This window comes from Macaca thibetana, chromosome 5, assembly GCF_024542745.1.
Source record: "Macaca thibetana thibetana isolate TM-01 chromosome 5, ASM2454274v1, whole genome shotgun sequence".
Lineage (NCBI taxonomy): Eukaryota > Metazoa > Chordata > Mammalia > Primates > Cercopithecidae > Macaca > Macaca thibetana.
The window spans coordinates 147767366-147786514 of NC_065582.1; the positions used below are offsets into that span (position 1 = coordinate 147767366).

The 19149-nt window shown below is 36.8% G+C and overlaps 1 protein-coding gene across 4 annotated transcripts in view; it reads left to right on the plus strand.

The window, feature by feature from the left end:
• The window catches only part of TMEM156 (transmembrane protein 156), a 62710-nt gene that overhangs the window by 12130 nt on the left and 31431 nt on the right, over positions 1-19149 (plus strand). For 3 of the 4 annotated variants that reach the window (XR_007725929.1, XM_050792040.1, XM_050792041.1), the window contains exon 2: positions 17646-17915. Coding sequence is in view for 3 of the 4 variants with exons in the window: in XM_050792040.1 (XP_050647997.1) it covers positions 17646-17915 (270 nt within the window). In the remaining variant the exon portion in view is untranslated. The remainder of the gene's footprint in view (positions 1-17645; positions 17916-19149) is intronic. The other variant, XM_050792042.1, reaches the window with a different exon arrangement.

The window sequence follows — 19149 nt, forward strand, 5'->3', positions numbered from 1 at the left end:
GATGATCTGAGTTAAAGTATTCTAAGACCCTTGTATTGTTTGAGAAGGCGTTACTGTTGATTGACTTTAGGCTTTAAGAATGCATGTTGAAAATTACGATGGTAACTACTAAAATAATAGAAATATAGTATCTAACCTCACATAACTAAAGTGAAAAATAATGGAATGAGAAAAAAAAAATCACTGAATCAATTTATCAGCCAGAAAGGCAAGAAACAATAGAAAGCGTGGTACAAATAGGAAGCATTAATAATATGGTATAATTAAATCTAAATATACCAATGATCCCAGTAAATGTAAGTGGGCAAATCCATCCAGGTAAAAAGATGAAAAAATTATCAGACTAGATTTAAAAAGCAATTTCCAGAAATATGCCATTTAAAAGAGACCTATCTAAAGCGTTAAGATAAAAGTGAAAAGATGAGAAAAATATATGGAACAAATAGTAACTGAAGAAAGCACATGCCATTGTATTAATGTAAGATTTTAAGATTAACATCATTACCAGCAATAAAGAAGGTCAGGATATATGGATAGAAGTTTCAATTCACAAGAATATGCATCAATTCTAAATTTATATGCCCCAACCACGATAGCTTTAAAGACAGTTATAAATCCAATATTTAGTGGGAGATTTTAAACGTACTTCCCAGTTATAAAATACAACCAGGTGAAGAATAAGAATATAGACAGTTCAAACAATTCAAATAGCTAGTTTTATCTAATGGATATATTTAGAATATTGAACTCAACCTCTGGAACACATATTCTTTTCAGGGAATAAAAATACATACTTGATATGGTTTGGCAGTGTCCCCACCCAAATCTCACCTTGAATTGTAATAATCCTCACTTGTCAAGGGTGGGACCAGGTGGAGGTTATTGAATCATAGGAGTGGTTCCCCCATACTGTGTCTTGTGATAGTGAATAAGTCTCGTGAGATCTGATGGTTTTATAAATGGGAGTTCCCCTGCACAAGCTCACTTCCCTGCCACCATGTAAGACATCTCTTTACTCTTCCTTCACCTTTTGCCATGATTGTGAGACCTCCCCAGCCATGTGGAACTTAAGTCCATTAAACTTTTTTCCTTTATAATTTACCCAGTCTTGGGTATGTCTTTATTAGCAGTGTGAGAATAGACTAATACAATACCAGACTATAAAAACAAGCCTCAATACATTTCAAGCAATTTTTAATATACATCTCTGACTAAATGAAATTAAATTAGATTCTAGGAACAAAAAGAAAGTTAAAATAGGTAACATATTTGGAAATTTAAAAAATTCACTTCTAAATAACCTATAGTTGAGAACAAGTTATAATGGAAATTAGAAAATACTAGTAACTGAATGATTAAAAAATACTATCTGTTTAAACTTATGCAATATTACCAAAACATATAACTTTAAATGCTTATACATAAAACATCAGAAAAAGAACAATAAGATAAACCCAGAAAGTAAAGGCAGGAAATAATAAACACAGGAGCAAAAGTCAATGAACTTAAAAGAATAGATATAGAAAGGATCAATAAAATCACAAGTTGGTTCTTTCTTTTTTTTTTCTTTAGACGCAGTCTCACTCTGCTGCCCAGGCTGGAGTACAGTGACTCGATCTCAGCTCACGGCAACCTCTGCCTTCTAGGTTCAAGCAATTCTCCTGCCTCAGCCTCCCAAGTAGCTGGGACTACAGGCTTACACCACCATGCCAGGCTAATTTTTTGTATTTTAGTAGAGACGTGGTTTCACCATGTTGGCCAGGCTAGTCTTGATCTCCTGACCTCGTGATCCACCTGCCTTGGCCTCCCAAAGTGCTGGGATTACAGGCGTGAGCCACTGCACCTGGCCAAGTTGGTTATTTTAAAGGACTAATTGTATGCACAAACCACTGGAAAGATTCATATGTTAGTGTATTAGTCCATTTTCATGCTGCTGATGAAGACATATATCATTTATAAGAAAAAAAAAGAGGTTTAATGGACTCATAGTTCCACGTAGCTGGGGAGGCCTCACAATCATGGTGGAAGGCGGAAGGACATCTTACTTGGTGGCAGGCAAAGAAGGAATGAGTGCCAAGCAAAAGGGGATTTCTCCTTATAAAACCATCAGATCTCACGAGACTTATTCATTACCATGAGAACAGTGTGGGAGAAACCGCCCCATGATTCAGTTATCTTCCACTAGAGGGAATTATGAGAGCTACAAATCAAGACGAGATTTAGGTGGGGACACTGCCAAACCATATCAGTTAGTTTCTTAGGGCTGCTATAACAAATGATCATAAACTTAGTGGCTTAAAACAACACAAATGTATTGTCTCACAGTGTAGGTTAGACATTCAACAGAGGTATCCCCGGGCTAAAATCAAGGTATAAGTAAGATTGTGTTCCTTTGTGAGGCTCTAGAAGGCAATCCATTTTCTGGCTGTTTCCAGCTTCTGGAAGCTGTCTGAATTCCTTGGCTCATGGCCTCCTTCCATCTTCAAAGTCAGCAATGGCCTGTTGAGTCTTTCTCATATTGTATCACTCTGACATTGACTCTTCTGCTACCCAATTCCACATTCATGATTACATTGGGTCCACCCAGATAATCCAAGACAATTTTCTTATTTTAAGATCAGCTGATTAACAACCTGAATTCTATCTTCTGCCTTAATTCTACTTTGCCATGTTATATACTATATTGACAGGTTCCAGGAATTAAGATAGGGACATTTATTCTGCCTGCCAAAACTGAATAATAAAAAAAACGAGACAAGGTACAAGTAACTAATGTTAGAAATGAAAAAGGGGTATAACTATAGACATAGCAAAATTAAATATATAATAAGAGGATATTGTGAATAATTTATGTCAATAAATTTGAAACACAAAGACACATATCTAGGAAACTTAGGAAGCAACGGAAAGCCCAAGAGTTTTACAACAATTAAAGAAACTCATTCCATGGTTTAATCTTCTCTGTTTCAGATGATTTTCACACTAGTTTCAGATGATTTTTCAGGCAAGCTCTGCCAGACTTTCAAGAAACAGACCAAACAAATAAATGCAATTTTATGTAAATTTTTTCAAAACATAAAAAAGAGGAGACATTTATTTCTTTTTAAACAAAAAGATGAAAATTTTATTTACTGGGAAATTCTTGCTGATTTTTTGTGGTTGTTGTTGTTGAGATGGAGTCTCGGTTTGTTGCCCAGGCTGTAGTGCAATGGTACAATCTCGGCTCACTGCAACCTTAGCCTCCTGGGTTCAAGTGATTCTCCTGCCTCAGCCTCCTGAGTAACTGGATTATAGGCACGCACCACCATGCCTGGCTAATTTTTGTATTTTTAGTAGAGACAGGGTTTCACCATGTTGGCCAGGCTGGCCTCGAGCTCTTGACCTCAAGTGATCTGCCCGCCTCAGCCTCCCAAAGCTCTGGGATTACAGACATGAGCTACCACACCTGTCTCTTGCTGATTTTTTCATAGGGGTGTGACAAAAGCAACATCAGAATTTATTGTGATTCTATCTACAGAAGCTGGAGAAGATGATTTCATTTGTTCATTAAACCCCTCAATGTCTTCTACCTGCCTTTCCTAACCTTTACATTCAAAATTATCTTCCTGCCTATATATCTGTTAGTCAATAATCTTTCTTCCATTAAGTTTATGAAATTCTTCATGACGTGATATGGATTTTGACAGTGCTGTTTTTGATGTCATAATACATGGCAGAATGACTTGTGATAATATCACTTATAGTTTATTCAGGGGTCAGTAAACTATGGTCTTTTACAGCCTCTTTTGTTTAAAATGGTTGGGAAATAAAGAATATTTTATGACATAAAAATTATATTAAACTTGAAGTTTAGTATCCATAAATAAAGTTTTATTGTAATGCAGCTGTATTCATTTTTACATAAATTTTTTGTGGCTGTTTTCATTCTATAAGGTGAGAACTGTGTAGGTGCAACATAGATCATATGACCCACAAAGCCTAAAACATTTACTAAATGACCCTTTATAGAAACTAAGTTGCAGACCATGGCCTATATATTTACATTACACTACAATTATAAAATATAGGTGTTTGACAGTATTTAAATCTTTGGATGAATAACCTTACATAGTGAAATGTATAGGTATATCTATATTACAGATATATCCTCTTAATTTTTACCATTTTTCAGTTGGCTGTTTTAGCTTTTCTAAATACATAATTTTGTCTGTAAATAATTATAACAATTGAACTGGCGCAGTGGCTCACGACTGTAATCCCAGCACTTTGGGAGGCTGAGGTGGGCTGATCATGAGGTCAGGAGATCGAGACCATCCTGGCCAACATGGTGAAACCCCTGTCTCTATTAAAATACAAAAAATCAGCCAGGCATGGTGGGACGTGCCTATAGTCCCAGCTACTCGGGAGGCTGAGGCAGGGGAAATCGCTTGAATCCAGAAGGTGGAGGTTGCAGTGAGCTGAAATCATGCCACTGCACTCCAGCCTAGCGACAGAGCAAGACTCTGTCTCAATAAATAAATAAACCAATTATGTCATACTACTTTTTTTTTTTTTTTTTTTTTTGAGACAGATTCTGGCTCTGTCGCCTAGGCTGGAGTGCAGTGGTGAGATCTCTGCTCACTGCAACCTCTGCCTTGCAGGCTTAAACCATCCTCCCACCTCAGCTTCCTGAATAGCTGGGACCACAGGCATGTGCCACCACGCCCAGCTGGTTTTTGTATTTCTTTGTAGAGACGAGGTCTCACTTTGTTGCCCAGACTGGTCTTGAACTCCTGAGCTCAAGAGACCCACCCACAGTAGCCTTCCAGAGTGCTAGGATTACAGGCGTAAGCCACCATGCCCAGCCTCATACTACTCTTTTCCAACACTTCCAAGCATTGTTTCCTTCACTTCTTTCTTTCTTTTTTTTTTTTTTTTGAGACACAGTCTCAATCTGTTGCCCAGGCTGGAGTACAGTGGCGTGATCTCGGCTCACTGCAATGTCTGCCTCCCCGGTTCAAGCAATTCTCCTGACTCAGCCTCCCAAGCAGCTGGGATTACAGGCACTTACCACCACGCCTGGCTAGTTTTTTTTTTTTTTTTCTTTGAGACAGAGTCTTGCTCTGTCACCCAGGCTGGAGTGCAGTGGCGTGATCTTGGCTCACTGCAACCTCCACCTCCCAGGTTCACGCCATCCTCCTGCCTCAGTCTCCTGAGTTGCTGGGATTACAGGCACCTGCCCCACACCTGGCTAATTTTTGTATTTTTAGTAGAGATGGGGTTTCACCATGTTAGCCAGGCTGATCTCAAACTCCTGAACTCAAATGATCCACCCGCCTCAGCCTCCCAAAGTGCTAGGATTACAGGCGTGAGCCACCACTCCTGGCCTATTTTTGTATTTTTACTAGAGACCAGGTTTCACCATGTTGGCCAGGCTGGTCTCAAACTCCTGACCTCAGGTGATCCGCCTGCCTCGGCCTCCCAAAGTGCTAGGATTACAAGTGTGAGCCACCATGCCTGGCCTTCTCCACCTATTTCTAATCAATGTTTCCTCCTAATTGCATTGGCAGATTTTCCTGGCAAATATTTATAGGGAAAATGTCTTGCTTTTTCATAACTTTGACATAAATATTTATAGTGTTTCACCACTAAAATATATTTACATCCGTATCCTTAGTGCTATAATATATTGATAATTTGGTCTGAGATTTTATAATGTAAGAATATTTCTCTTTTGCAAAGAGGATTTATAATAATTTGCAAATAAATTGGATATTTATTAAGTGCTTTTTAAGCATCTAGATGTAGTTCATATTGTTTTAGACCCACTGATGTAATGTATTTCATTAATATCTTTTTAAGTACTGTATAATTTTTAAATTTTAGATTCAGAGGGTACATGTGCAGGTTTGTTATTGGGTATATTGCGTGATGCTGAGATTTGGGTTTCTAATGATCCCATTGCCCAAGTGGTGAACATATTACCCAATAGGTAGTTTTTAAGCCCTTGCCTCCTTCCCTGCCTCCCCACTTTGGGAATACCCAGTGTCTGTTGAGCTCATCTTTGTGTCTGTGTGTACCCAATGTTTAGCTACCACTTATAAATGAGAACATGTGGTATTTGTTTTTCTGTTTCTGCATTAATTTGCTCAGGATAATGGCCTTCAGCTGCAACCATGTTGCTGCAAAGGACATGATTTCAGTCTTTTTTATGACTGAATAGTATTCCATGGTGTATATGTACCATATTTTCTTTTATTGTTATTATTTTTGAGATGGAGTCTCGCTTTGTTGTCCAGGCTGGAGTGCAGTGGTGTGATCTCGGCTCACTGCAACTTCCGCCTCGTGGGTTTAAGCAATTCTCTGCCTCAGCCTCCCGAGTAGCTGGGATTACAGGTGCATGCCACCACACCTGGCTAATTTTTGTATTTTTGGTAGAGATGGGATTTCACCATCTTGGCCAGACTGGTCTTGAACTCCTGACCTTGTGATCCACCTGCCTTGGCCTCCCAAAGTGCTGGGATTAGAGGCATGAGCCACCATGCCCGGCCCATATTTTCTTGATTCAACCTACCACTGATGGATTGATTCCATGTCTTTGCTACTGTGAGTAGTGCTGTGATAAACGTATGAGTGAAGGTGTCTTTTTGGTAGAACAGTTTATCTTCTTTTAGATATATTCCCAGTAATAAAATTACTGGGTCAAATGATAATTTCCATTTTCAGTTTTTTCAGAAATCTCCAAACTGCTTTCCACAGGACCTGAACTAATTCGTATTTCCACTAACAGCATATAAACTTCCCTTTTCTTTGCAACCTTGTGAATGTCTGTGATTTTTTGATTTTTTAAATAATGTCATTCTGACTAGTGTGAAATGGTATCTCATTGTGGTTTTGATTTGTATGTCTGTAATAATTAGTGATGTTGAGCATTTTTTAATATATTTGTTGGCTGCTTGGATGTCTTCTTTTGAGAAGTGTCTGTTCATGTACTTTGCCCACTTTTTAATGGGGTTGGTTTTTTCTTGTTGGTTTGTTTCAGTTCCTTATAGATTTTGTGTATTAGCCCTTTGTAAGATCCATAGTTTACAAATATTTTCTTCCATTCTGTAGGTTGGTTGTTTACCCTGTTGATAGTTTATTTTGCAGTGAAGAAATCCTTTAGTTTAATAAGGTTCCAATTGTCAATTTTTGTTTTTGTTGCATTTGCTTTTGAGGACTTATTCATAATTTATTTGCCTAAGTTCGTATCTAGAAAAGTATTTCCTAGGTTTTCTTTTAGGATTTTTATAGTTTGTAGTCTTACATTTAGATCTTTAATCTATCTTTAGTTAATTTTTGTATATAGTGAAAACGGTTCAGTTTCATTCTTTGCCTATGGTTAGCCAGTTTTCTCCACAGCATTTGTTGAATAGAGTAACCTTTCCCCAGTGTTTATTTTTGTCAGCTTCATCAAAGATCAGTTGGTTGTAGGTGTGCAGCTTTATTTCAGGGATCTCTATGCTGTTGCACTAGTCTATGTGTCTATTAATGTTTTTGTACCATTGCCATGCTGTTTTTGTTCCTCTAGCCTTGTAGTATAGTTTGAAGTTGGAAGACGTGATGTTTCTGGCTTTGTTCTTTTTGCTTAGGATTGCTTTGGCTATTTGGGCTATTTTGTGTGTTTGTGTTGGGGGGTGGTTCATATGAATTTTAAAATAGTTTTCTCTAATTCTGAAAAGTGACATTGGTAATTTGATAAGAATAGTGTTGAATCTGTAGATTGCTTTGGGCAGTATGGACTCTTTAATGATATTGATTATTCCAATCCATGAGCATGAAATGCTTTTCTATTTGTTTGTGTTATCTATGATTTCTTTCAGCAGTGTTTTGTAGTTCTCCTTGTAGAGATCTTTCATTTCCTTGGTTAGATGTATTCCTAAGTGTTTTATTTCATGTTTTTTTATGGTTATTTTAAATGGGATTGCATTCTTCATTTGATTCTCAGCTTGAATGTTATTGGTGTATAGAAATGCTGCTGATTTTTGTATGTTGATTTTGTATCCTGAGACTTTGCTCAAATCATTAGGTCTAGGAGTCTTTTCACGGAATTTTAGGGTTTTCTGGGTATATAATCATATCGTCAATGAAGAGAGATAACTTGACTTCCTCTTTTCCTATTTGGATTCCTTTTATTTCTCTCTTGCTTGTTTGCCCTGGCTAGGACTTCCAGTACTATGTTGAACAGGAGTGGTGAGAGCTGATATCTTTGTCTTGTTCCTGTTCCTGGGGGCAGAACTTCCAACTTTTGCCCAGTCAGTACAATGTTGGTTGTAGGCTTGTCATAGACGGCTCTTATTATTTTGAGGTGTGTTCCTTCAATGTCTAGTTTGTTGAGGGTTTTTATCATGAAAAAACGTTGGATTTTATTGAATGCTTTTTCTGCATCTATTGGGATGATCATATGGATTTTGTTTTTATTTCTGTTTAGGGGGTAAATCACATATATTGAGTTGAATATGTTGAAATATCCTTGCATCCCAGGAATAAAGCCCACTTGACTGTGGTGAATTAATTTTTTGATGTGCTGTTGGATTTGGTTTGCTAATATTTTGCTGAGGATTTTTGCATCTATGTTCATCAAGGATATTAGCCTATAGTTTTCTTTTTTTGTTGTGTCTTTGCTAGATTTTGGTATCAGGATGATACTGGTTTCATAAAATAAATTAGGGAAGAATCCTTTCTCTTTATTTTTTTGGAATAATTTCAGTAGGATTGGTAGCAGCTGTTTCTTTTATGTCTGGTGGAAATTGGCTGTGAATTCATTTGGTCCAGGGCTGTTCTGGGCTGGTAGGTTTTTTATTACTGATTCAATTTCCTTATTAATTATTGGTCTGTTTGAAATTTTTGTTCCTTCCTGGTTCAGTCTTGGGAGGTTGTGTGTTTCCAGGAATTTATCCATTTTCCTCTAGATTTTCTGGTTTGTATGCATAGAGATAGCAGTCTCTGAGGGTCTTTTGTATTTCTGTGTGATTAGTTGTAATGTTACCTTTGTCATTTCTGATCATGGTTATTTGGATCTTCTCTTTTTCTTTATTAATCTAGCTAGCAGTCTATTAATCTTGTTTATCCTTTCAAAAAACAACTTTTGTTTCGTTGAACCTCTGTATAGTTTTTTGGGGCCTCAATTTCATTTTGTCTACACTGATTTTAGTTATTTCTTTGTTTCTGATAGCTTTGGGTTTAGTTTGTTCTTATGTTTTAGTTCCTCTAGGTGTATGGTTAGCTTGTTAATTTAAGATTTATCTTCTTGATATAGGAATTAGCACTATAAACTTTTCTCTTAACATTGCTTTTGTTGTAACCTGGATGTTTTAGTAGATTGTTTCTCTATTTTCATTTGTTTGAAAGAATTTTTTGATTTCATTCAGGAGCAAGTTGTTGAGTTTCCATGTATTTGTCTGGTTTTAAGAGTGCCTCTTGGTATTCAACTTATTTTTTAAGGCTAGTATATCTCGTTACTCAAACTCAACAAAAATGAGACAAAAAGAAAAATTTACAAGCCAATCTCACTTATAAATATAGATATAGAACTTTGAAACAAAACATTAAGAATGCACAAGCAGCAATGTAGAAAAATGATCAAATTAGATTTATTACTGGAGTACAAGATGAAGTTAGCATTAAAAAAATCTAATACTGTAATTCACTACATTAACAGATCAAAGAAGAAATACTAAATAATCATCTTAATTGTTGAAAGAGGATTCAATTATATTCAATAGTCCTTATAACTAAAAATTCCCAGCAAACTAGGACTAAAAGAGAATTTGCTTAAATTGATAAAGGGCATCTAAAATAGTTATAAGAAATATTCTCAATGATGACACATTGTAAGTATTCTTAAAATCAGGAGCAGGCAAGAATGCCCACTCTCATAATTTCTAATCAACATGGTACTGGACATCCTTGACATTGCAGTAAGACGAGTATAAGAAATAAAAAGTTTGAAGATTGGAAAGTAAGAAGTAAAGTTACATTATTTGCAGTCAATATGCATATTTGCATAGAAAGCCCAAAAGCTACAAAAATTAAAGTTAATAAAAAAGTTTAATAAAATGGCAAAAAATAAGACATATTTAAAAGTCAGTTGTATTTCCATATACCACCAACAGACAGAAAACACATTTCCTGAAAGATACTATTGGCAACAGTAACAAAAAGCAAGGCACCTAGGAGGAAATCTAACTGATATTAATCTAATAATATATAAGATCATAATGGAGAAAATTTAGAAACTTTATGGAAAGATATCAAAGAAACCAAAGAACTCTATATAAATAGAGAGAAAGGGCTGGGCGCAGTGGTTCACGCCTGTAATTTCAGCACTTTGGGAGGCCGAGGCAGACGGATCACGAGATCAGGAGATTGAGACCATCCTGGCCAACATGGTGAAACCCCGTCTCTACTAAAAAATAGCAAAAAAATTAGCTGGATGTGGTGGTGCGCAGGGAGGCTAAGGCAGGAGAATCGTTTGAACTCGGGAGGCAGAGGTTGCAGTTATGCAGTTAGACAAGACCGCACCACTGCACTCCAGCCTGTTGACAGAGCAAGACTCCATTTCAAAAAATGAAAATAAAAAAATAAAAAAGATAAATAAGTAAATAAAAAGAAAAGAAGAAATGAATGATAGGAGGGATTCAGTTTCATATCTTTCTTCTCCAGCTGATTTCTAGAAGCAAGTCAAAAGTACAACTGGGTTCTTTACCGAACTTAACAAGCTGCTTTTAAAATTTATTGAAATGAGCGAAGGGCCAAAAATTGCTAAGATACTTCTGAAGAAAAATAACAAAGCAAGGGGACTTTTTCCTCTCAGATATAAGAGCTTTTATAAAGGAAAAGTAGTTTGTCAGCATGGTATCTTTGCAAAGATGGAAAAGTGGACTAATGGAACAAAATTGAGAACTCAGAAACGTGCTTATATGTACCTGGAAGCTTTATATAACAGAAGTGTCATTACAGATAAGAAAAGATAGACTACTCAATAAATGCTAGTATAATTGGTTATACATAAAGAAAAAACAAATTTGGATCCACACATCATACTATATACAATTCTATGTTGTTAATTTTTTCTTTTTGAGACAGGGTCTTGCTCTGTCACCCAGTCTGGAGTGCAGTGATATGATCATGGCTCACCACAGCCTCAACCTCCTGGGCTCAAGCAATCCTCCTACTTCAGCCTCTGTAGTACTTGGGACTACAGGCATGCACTACAACGCCTGGCTAATTATTATTATTATTATTATTATTCTTATTCTTCTTATTATTATTTTGTATTTTTTGTAGAGATGGGGTTTTGCCATGTTGGCCAGGCTGGTTTCAAGCTCCTGGACTCAAGTGACTTACCCCCCTTGGCCTCCCAAAGGACTAGGATTACAGCCATGAGCCACTGTGCCCAGCCATTCCATACATTAAGAAATGAAATGTGAAAGGTAAAACTTTAAAAACAACTTTTAGAAGAAAATATAGGTAAAGATCTTTTTAACTTTAAGGAAGAAGGACTTCAGACACAAAGCTCAAATTATAAAGAAAGTGGTTGATAAATTCACTACATTAAGAGCTCCCCTTAACTAAAAGATCATAAAGAAAATAAATAGATAAGGTACTGACTGTGAGAAGATATCCTGATAAAAAATTTAGATAATGTATTGAAATTTTAAGCAGAAAACATAAAGAACTTCTAAACATTAATTAAATAAAAAGACAACCTAACAAAAAATCAAAAATTAGAAAAAATAGAGAAAATTTGGAAAATATACATTAAAACCATGATGAGATTCTATTTAACACTCACCAAATTGGAAAAACCTGAAAAGCATTGGTCAGAATATGTGTCAAAAAGAAAGAACTGCCAGGCAGTGGTTCCTGCCTGTAATCCCAACACTTTTGGAGGTCAAGGTGGGCGGATAACTTGCAGTCAGGAGTTGGAGATACCAGCCTGGCCAATATGGTGAAACTTCATCTCTACTAAAAATACAAAAATTAGCCAGGCATGGCGGCAGATGCCTGTAATCCCAGCTACTCAGGAGGCCAAGGCAAGAGAATCGCTTGAACCTGGGAGGCGGAGGTTGCAGTGAGACGAGATTGTGCCACTGCACTCTAGCCTGGCAACAGAGAGTCTGACTCAAAAAAAAAAAAAATTTTATACACTGCAGGTGGGAATATAAATTGATACAAACCATTTTTTATATAATGATATGGCATTTTCTAGTAAAACTGAAGAAACACTAAACACCCAGTAATTAAACCCTTAGTGTACACTAAAGACATGTTCGTCAATATTCAGAGTAGCATTATTTTAACATCAACATTACTGCCATACAATTTACATACAGTAAAATGCTCCCATTTTAAGTGTATAGTTTGATGAGTTTTGACAAATATACATACCAGTGTACCTAGCACCACAATTAGGATATAACACTTTCTTTCACTCCTAAAAGTTTCTTATTGCTTGTATTAGTCCGTTTTCACACTGCTATAAAGATACTATCTGAGACTGGGTAATTTATAAAGGAAAGAAGTTTAATTGACTCCCAGTTCTGCATGGCTGGGGAGGCCTCAGGAAATTTACAATCATGGTGAAAGCTGAAGAGGAAGAAGTCACCTCTCACAAGGCAGCAGGAGACAGAAGGGAGAGTGAAGGGGGAAGAGGCTGTTATAAAACCATCAGATCTTGTGAGAACTCACTCATTATCCCAAGAATAGCCTGGGGGAAACTACCCCACAATCCGGTCATCTCCCACCAGGTCCCTCCCTCAGCATCTGGGGATTACAATTCAAGAGGAGATTTAAGGGGGGACACAAAGCCAAATCATACATTACAAAGCTCCATTACAGAAGAGCCCTTTTCCTACTGCCAATGCAGTTTTCCATTTTCTTGAATTTCATGTAAGTGGAATCATACAATATATAGCCACTTGATTTTGGCCTCTTTATAATGCCTTTGAGATTCATCCATGTTGTTGCTTGTAGTTTGTTCCTTTTTGTTGCTGAGTGGTATCCCATTACATGAATATAGCAAGAGTTGTTTATATATTCACTAGTTTTTAGACATTTGAATTGTTTCCAGTCCTTGGCTATTATAAGTAGAAAAGCTGCTACAAAAATTCATGTAAAGGTCTTTGTGTGGACATATGTTTTTATTTCTCTTGTGTAAATTTCTAGGGGTGGAATTTTTGGGTCATATGGTAAGTATATCTTTAACTCATAAGAAAATCTGTTTTCCAGAATGATTATACTCTTTTACATTTCTACCAGCAATGTATGAGAGTTTCAGTTCACAGCAACATTATTCATAAAGCAAAAAATGGAACAACACAAATGTTCACTGACAGAAGAATGAATAAATTATAGTATATTCATTCATAAGAATACCATATATAATTAACTACAGCTCTATGTATCAACATGACTAAAACATATTAAGCAAAGTAAAAGCAAATCACAGAATATATACAGTATATTCTATATATATGTATATATTTCTAAACTATGCTATAGTGTAGGGGTGAGAAGAGATGGGGTCCTTCAAATAAATTGGTAATCTGTTTCTTAATCTGGGTGATAGGTACATGGGTATTAGTTATTATTATTTAACTGGCACAATACATTTTATATATGTGTGTATAATATATTTTTATAATAAAAGTTTAAAAAAAGGTAGTAGATGTTTCTTTAATCTTACTGTTGCTTTTTCTTTAAAAAGAGAAAATAATTGACTTGAGCATTTGTCCTATAGTGCCATGTATTTTTCCAATTCTGTTTAGTATTCTATGTACTTCCTCTGAGAGGTTGCAGTCTTAGTACTGGAGTGATTCTGGAATGCATTTCCATCTCTGAGAGTGAGCATTTAGATGTTGACTCTCAGCAGTATTAATGGCAGGAGTTAAATTCATAAATCCTTGTTTATGGAGATGAGAATATAGTCCACCTGATAGCAAAAATGATTGAGTAGAATTTATTTATTTCTTAAAATTATACTGGGGAAGGATGTGTCTTCTATTTATTTCTTTTCCAATTGAATTATTTAAAGCTGAGGTTTAAAAATCATCATGAAATTACCCCATAGCTGAATATAAAGGATCTGTCATCAATTCTAGAAAGCTCAGTTGGTCACTTATTGAATAAGAAGACTGCAATATTGACAGTAAAAATTTCTCTATCTCTCTTCTAGGTCATATCATAGCAATATAAATTGAAGTTGAAAGTTTCATAAAATGAAAAGTGCCAGTGAGGAAAATGGAAAAATGGCAAGAAATCAGTTTTTCATGTATTTTAGTGATATTAGAAAAGATAAAGATTATAGAGTTCCATCAGATGGTGCATTTCCATATCCTTCCTGGGGCATTATTAGTGAAGGCAATTTTTTAAATTATAGTTACAATCTGATTACAACTTTGATTATAAATATATTAAGATCCCAGCACTTTGGGAGGTGGAGGTGGGCGGATCACCTGAGGTCAGGAGTTCGAGACCAGCCTGACAAACATGAAGAAACCCTGTCTCCACTAAAAATACAAAATTAGCCAGACGTGGTGGTGCATGCCTGTAATCCTAGCTGTTCAGGAGGGTGAGGCAGGAGAATTGCTTGAACCCAGGAGGCAGAGGTTGCAGTGAGCCGAGATCATGCCATTGCACTCCAGCCTGGGTAGCAAGGGCAAAACTCCATCTTAAAATAAAATAAATAAATATATTAAGACATAATGAAATTGTGTATTTGAGTAAATTTTGTATAGCTGGAAATTAAATGTGAATTATTACAGAAGCAATTTCAAATATAGAAGCCTAGTAAATGAGCCATTAATTTATTAAATAATAACAAAAATCACCAGTAATTAAACACTTATGGGATTACTATCAAAATACAAATTATACACATTTGACAAATGCTTTAATATCAATCATGAGCTTGACTTTTTTCAAGTTTGAAGCAAGGCATATGAGTAGGGGAAATTATTCAAAAAAATGAAGTAGTTCTTTCATTGTGCTCCATATTATTTAGAAATCTTAAAAATATATTTTGCCCCATATGATTATATGAGAAATGGTGAAGATGCTACATAAAGGTGGAATTAACCATGTCAGTTGTGTTTCTTTTCTTTTCTTTTCTTTTTTAAGACGGAGTCTCGCTCTGTCGCCCAGGCTGGAGTACACTGGCGCGATCTTAGTTCACTGCAAGCTCCGCCTCCCGGGTTCACGCCTTTCTCCTGCCTCAGCCTCGCGAGTAGCTGGGACTACAGGCACCCGCCACCATGCCCAGCTAATTTTTTATGTGTGTATTTTTGGTGGAGACGGGGTTTCACCGTGTTAGCCAGGATGGTCGCGATCTCCTAACCTCGTGATCAGCCCGCCTTGGCCTCTCAAAGTGGTCAGTTGTTTTCTCATGCTAACAAAGGACTATCAGACTGGGCAATTTCTGAAAGATAGGTTGCTTATTCCTTAGTTGATCATTACTGCTAAATAGGAATTCCCAATGTTTACACAGTAAGCTTTGATTATTTTTATGAATTAAATAATAGATAATTCTGTCCTAAAGGTAAGATTAATTTAAAATTTTTACTGTGGAATATAGGTTGGCATCTTATTTATTTATTTATTTATTTGAGATGGAGTCTCACTCTGCCGCCCAGGTTGGAGTGCAGTGGCGCGATCTCCACTCACTGCAACCTCTGCCTCCCAGGCTCAAGCAATTCTCCCGCCTCGGCCTCCTGAGTTGCTGGGACTATGGGTGCCCACCGCCATGCCTGGCTAAGTTTTGTATTTTTAGTAGAGATGAGGTTTCACCATGTTGACCAGGCTGGTCTCGAACTCCTGACCTCAAGTGATCCAACTGCCTCGGCCTCCCAAAGCACTGGGATTATAGGCATGAGCCATGGCGCCTGGCCTGGATTTGCATTTTAAATGACATATATTTGTACAAATTTCAAAAGGGTTTTCATATGTACTATACAATTTGATGTTGCTATAACCCCATGAGATTAGCAGGCTTATCTCTGTTTTGCTAGTAAGAAAACTAGACTCGTGGAGATTAAGTAAATTATCTAAGTATCTTGACTAATGACAGATATAGCACTGGAATCTTTTTTCTCATTTTCAGACACGGTCTCCCTTAGTTGCCCAAGCTGAAATGTAGTAGTGTGATCATGGCTCACTGCAGCCTCAACCCCCAGGCTCAAGTTATCCTTCTACCTCAGCCTCCTGAGTAGTAAGGACTACAGGAGTACAACACGATGCTAATCTAATTTTTGTATTTTTTGTAGAGATGGGGTGGCCATGTTGCCCAGGCTGATCTCAAACTCCTGAGCTCAAGCAACCTGCCCACCTCTGCCTCCAAAAGGACTGGGATTACAGGTGTGAGCCATCGCATCCAGCCTAGAGTGTTTGTCTTTTGTTTCTGAACTCAGTATTATTTCTATTATACCATAATTTCCGTATCTGATGTATGTCTTCAGACGAAAGTAAAAATTATGATGTCATCTTGTTAAATTTCATCTTTAGGGGTTGTGGTAGGCTGAATAATGGCCGTCTAAAGATATCAGGTGCTAATTCTGGAAACCTGTCAATGTTACCTTATAAGGAAAAAGGGTCTTTACAGGTGTGACTAAATTAAAGGTCTTGAGATGTGAAGATTATCCTGGATTAGCCTTGTGGGCCCTAAATCCAATAACGAATGTCTTTATATAAGAGAGGCAGAGGGCGATTTCACACAACAGAAAAGTAGAAAACAGAGACACAGAGGAGAAAGCAATATGACTATGGAGACAGAGATTAGAGTGATGTGGCCACAAGCCAAGGAATGCCAGCATCCACCAGAGGGCCAAGGAACAGATTCTTCCCTAGAACCTCCAGAGGTAGTACAATCATGTAGACCTCTCAATTTCTGACTATGGAAACTGGTGTTGGACTTCTGGCCTTCAAAACTGTGAGAGAATGAATTTCTCTTGTTTTAAATTACCAAGGTTGTGGTAATTTGTTACAACATCCCTAGGAAACTGATACAGAGATACTGTTCAAAGTTTTCATAACCTGTTCAACTCCATGCAATTGACTTGAGTCTCTATTTTGGAACAGATGGATTCAAAAGAATCTAAGGCTTGTCCATAAAAAATTCCCCAGAATAGAGAATGGTTAAAATGCTGAGATTCCAAGCACTTCTTTATAAAGACACCTGTTCTCTGAGAGTTAATAGGGAATGTTCACAAGTTTAAAAGAGAAATGTTGCTGGGCACTGTGGTTCCCTGTCTCTACAAATAATTTTTTAAAAATTGGCTGGGCATGGTGGCATGCCCCTGCAGTCACAGTTACTCTGGAGGCTGAGTTGGGAGAATTGCCTGAGCCTGGGAGGCCAAGGCTGCAGTGAGCTATAATTACACCACTGCATTCTAGCCTGGGCGACAGAGCAAGATCCTGACTCAAAATAAATAAATAAAAATAATAAAATAGAAATATTTAAATGGAATAGTTATTGTTAATTCATGTCAAAAAAAAAAAAGTCTTATCTCTGATAAGCTAAAATGTACTGAATCTACCTAAGAAAAACTGGGAGCATACTGTGTATTTATTTGAATGCCGAACACTCAAAACTTTAGAGTAAAGCAAGTGTTTTTCTTTTTTCTTTACAGAAAGAACATTGGAGCTATCATGTCTGGAAGTGTGTTTACAATCTAATTTTACCTATTCACTCTCCTCCTTAAACTTTTCTTTTGTGACTTTTCTGCAATCAGTAAGGGAAACTCAAATTATCATGAGAATCTTTCTAAATCCCTCTCATTTTCATAACTTCACCAGGACTTGCCAAGACATCACAGGTGAATTTAAAATGTGCTCCTTGTGTTTGGTTTGTGAGTCTCAAGCAAACATGGATTTTATTTCTCAGGAACAAACATCAAAAGGTAAACACAAAGTGAAGGTGATAATAAAATGGTATCAGGTATAAATTAATGTATTCTGATAAAAACATATTAATAATATATTCTTTTTTTTTTTTTTGAGATGGAGTCTCGCTCTGTTACCCAGGCTAGAGTGCAGTGGTGCGATCTCGGCTCACTGCAACCTCTGCCTCCCAGGTTCAAGGGATTCTATTGCCTCAGCCTCCCAAGTAGCTGGGACTACAGGCACATGCCACCACGCCCGGCTAATTTTTTAGTTTTAGTAGAGACGGGGTTTCACCATCTTGGCCAGGCTGGTCTCGAACTCCTGACCTTGTGATCCACCCGCCTCGGCCTCCCAAAGTGCTGGGATTACAGGCGTGAGCCACCGCACCCGGCCAATATATTCCATTTTTAAATCCAGTGGCATTGGAACATTCAATGATGTGGCTCTTGATGAGTGACTTGTTGGGCTTTGGGATGTTACTTGGTTTTGGTTTACTTTGACTTATTGAAAACAAAGGATTCTTAAAATGCATCAAAATGCCACTGTAATTCACATACATGTGATGGGTGGAGGATTATTTGGCATGTACTCTCTTCAAAAGTAGTAAATCTTTAAAAAACAATTTTAAGTAAATCTGTAGTTTCTCATAGTAAAATCAAACTTTGATTCTCTAAGGAATCATTGAGCCCTTGCATTTGTACCTACTCCTGCTTAACATTTAGTCATTGTATGTGAAGTCTTTTTACTTCTCTGACTTTACAGTGTGCCTCTTGAAGGCAGGGCCTTTGTTTTTGCTTACTACTAAATCTCAAGCTTTGTGCACAATGCCTGACATAATACCTAGTAGACACTCAGTAAATTTCTGTTGAATGAATGAATGAATAAATAAAGAATAACTGCTTATTATCTGCAGTGCCTAACTGAACCTTGCAGTTATCATGAGATCCATCTATATTATTTAATTAAGTCAAATAAAAATGGATCATTAAGAAATTAAATAATTCCTTTACAATCATAAAATATGCTGATGGCCTCAAGCCCAAACATCAAATTTATTATTTGTATTTATTCAGTGAGAGAGGTTGCCTCCTGTATCACTAGATACTGGAATTTATGTTTTTGGCATTCTTTGAGAATGGGAACATTATTTCTTGGCATTTACCTTGTTTTTCTGATGTTGTTTTCATGTACTTATTGGGCATTTATGTATCTCTTCTTTTAAAAATATTTTGTCATTATAGATTCAGAGGG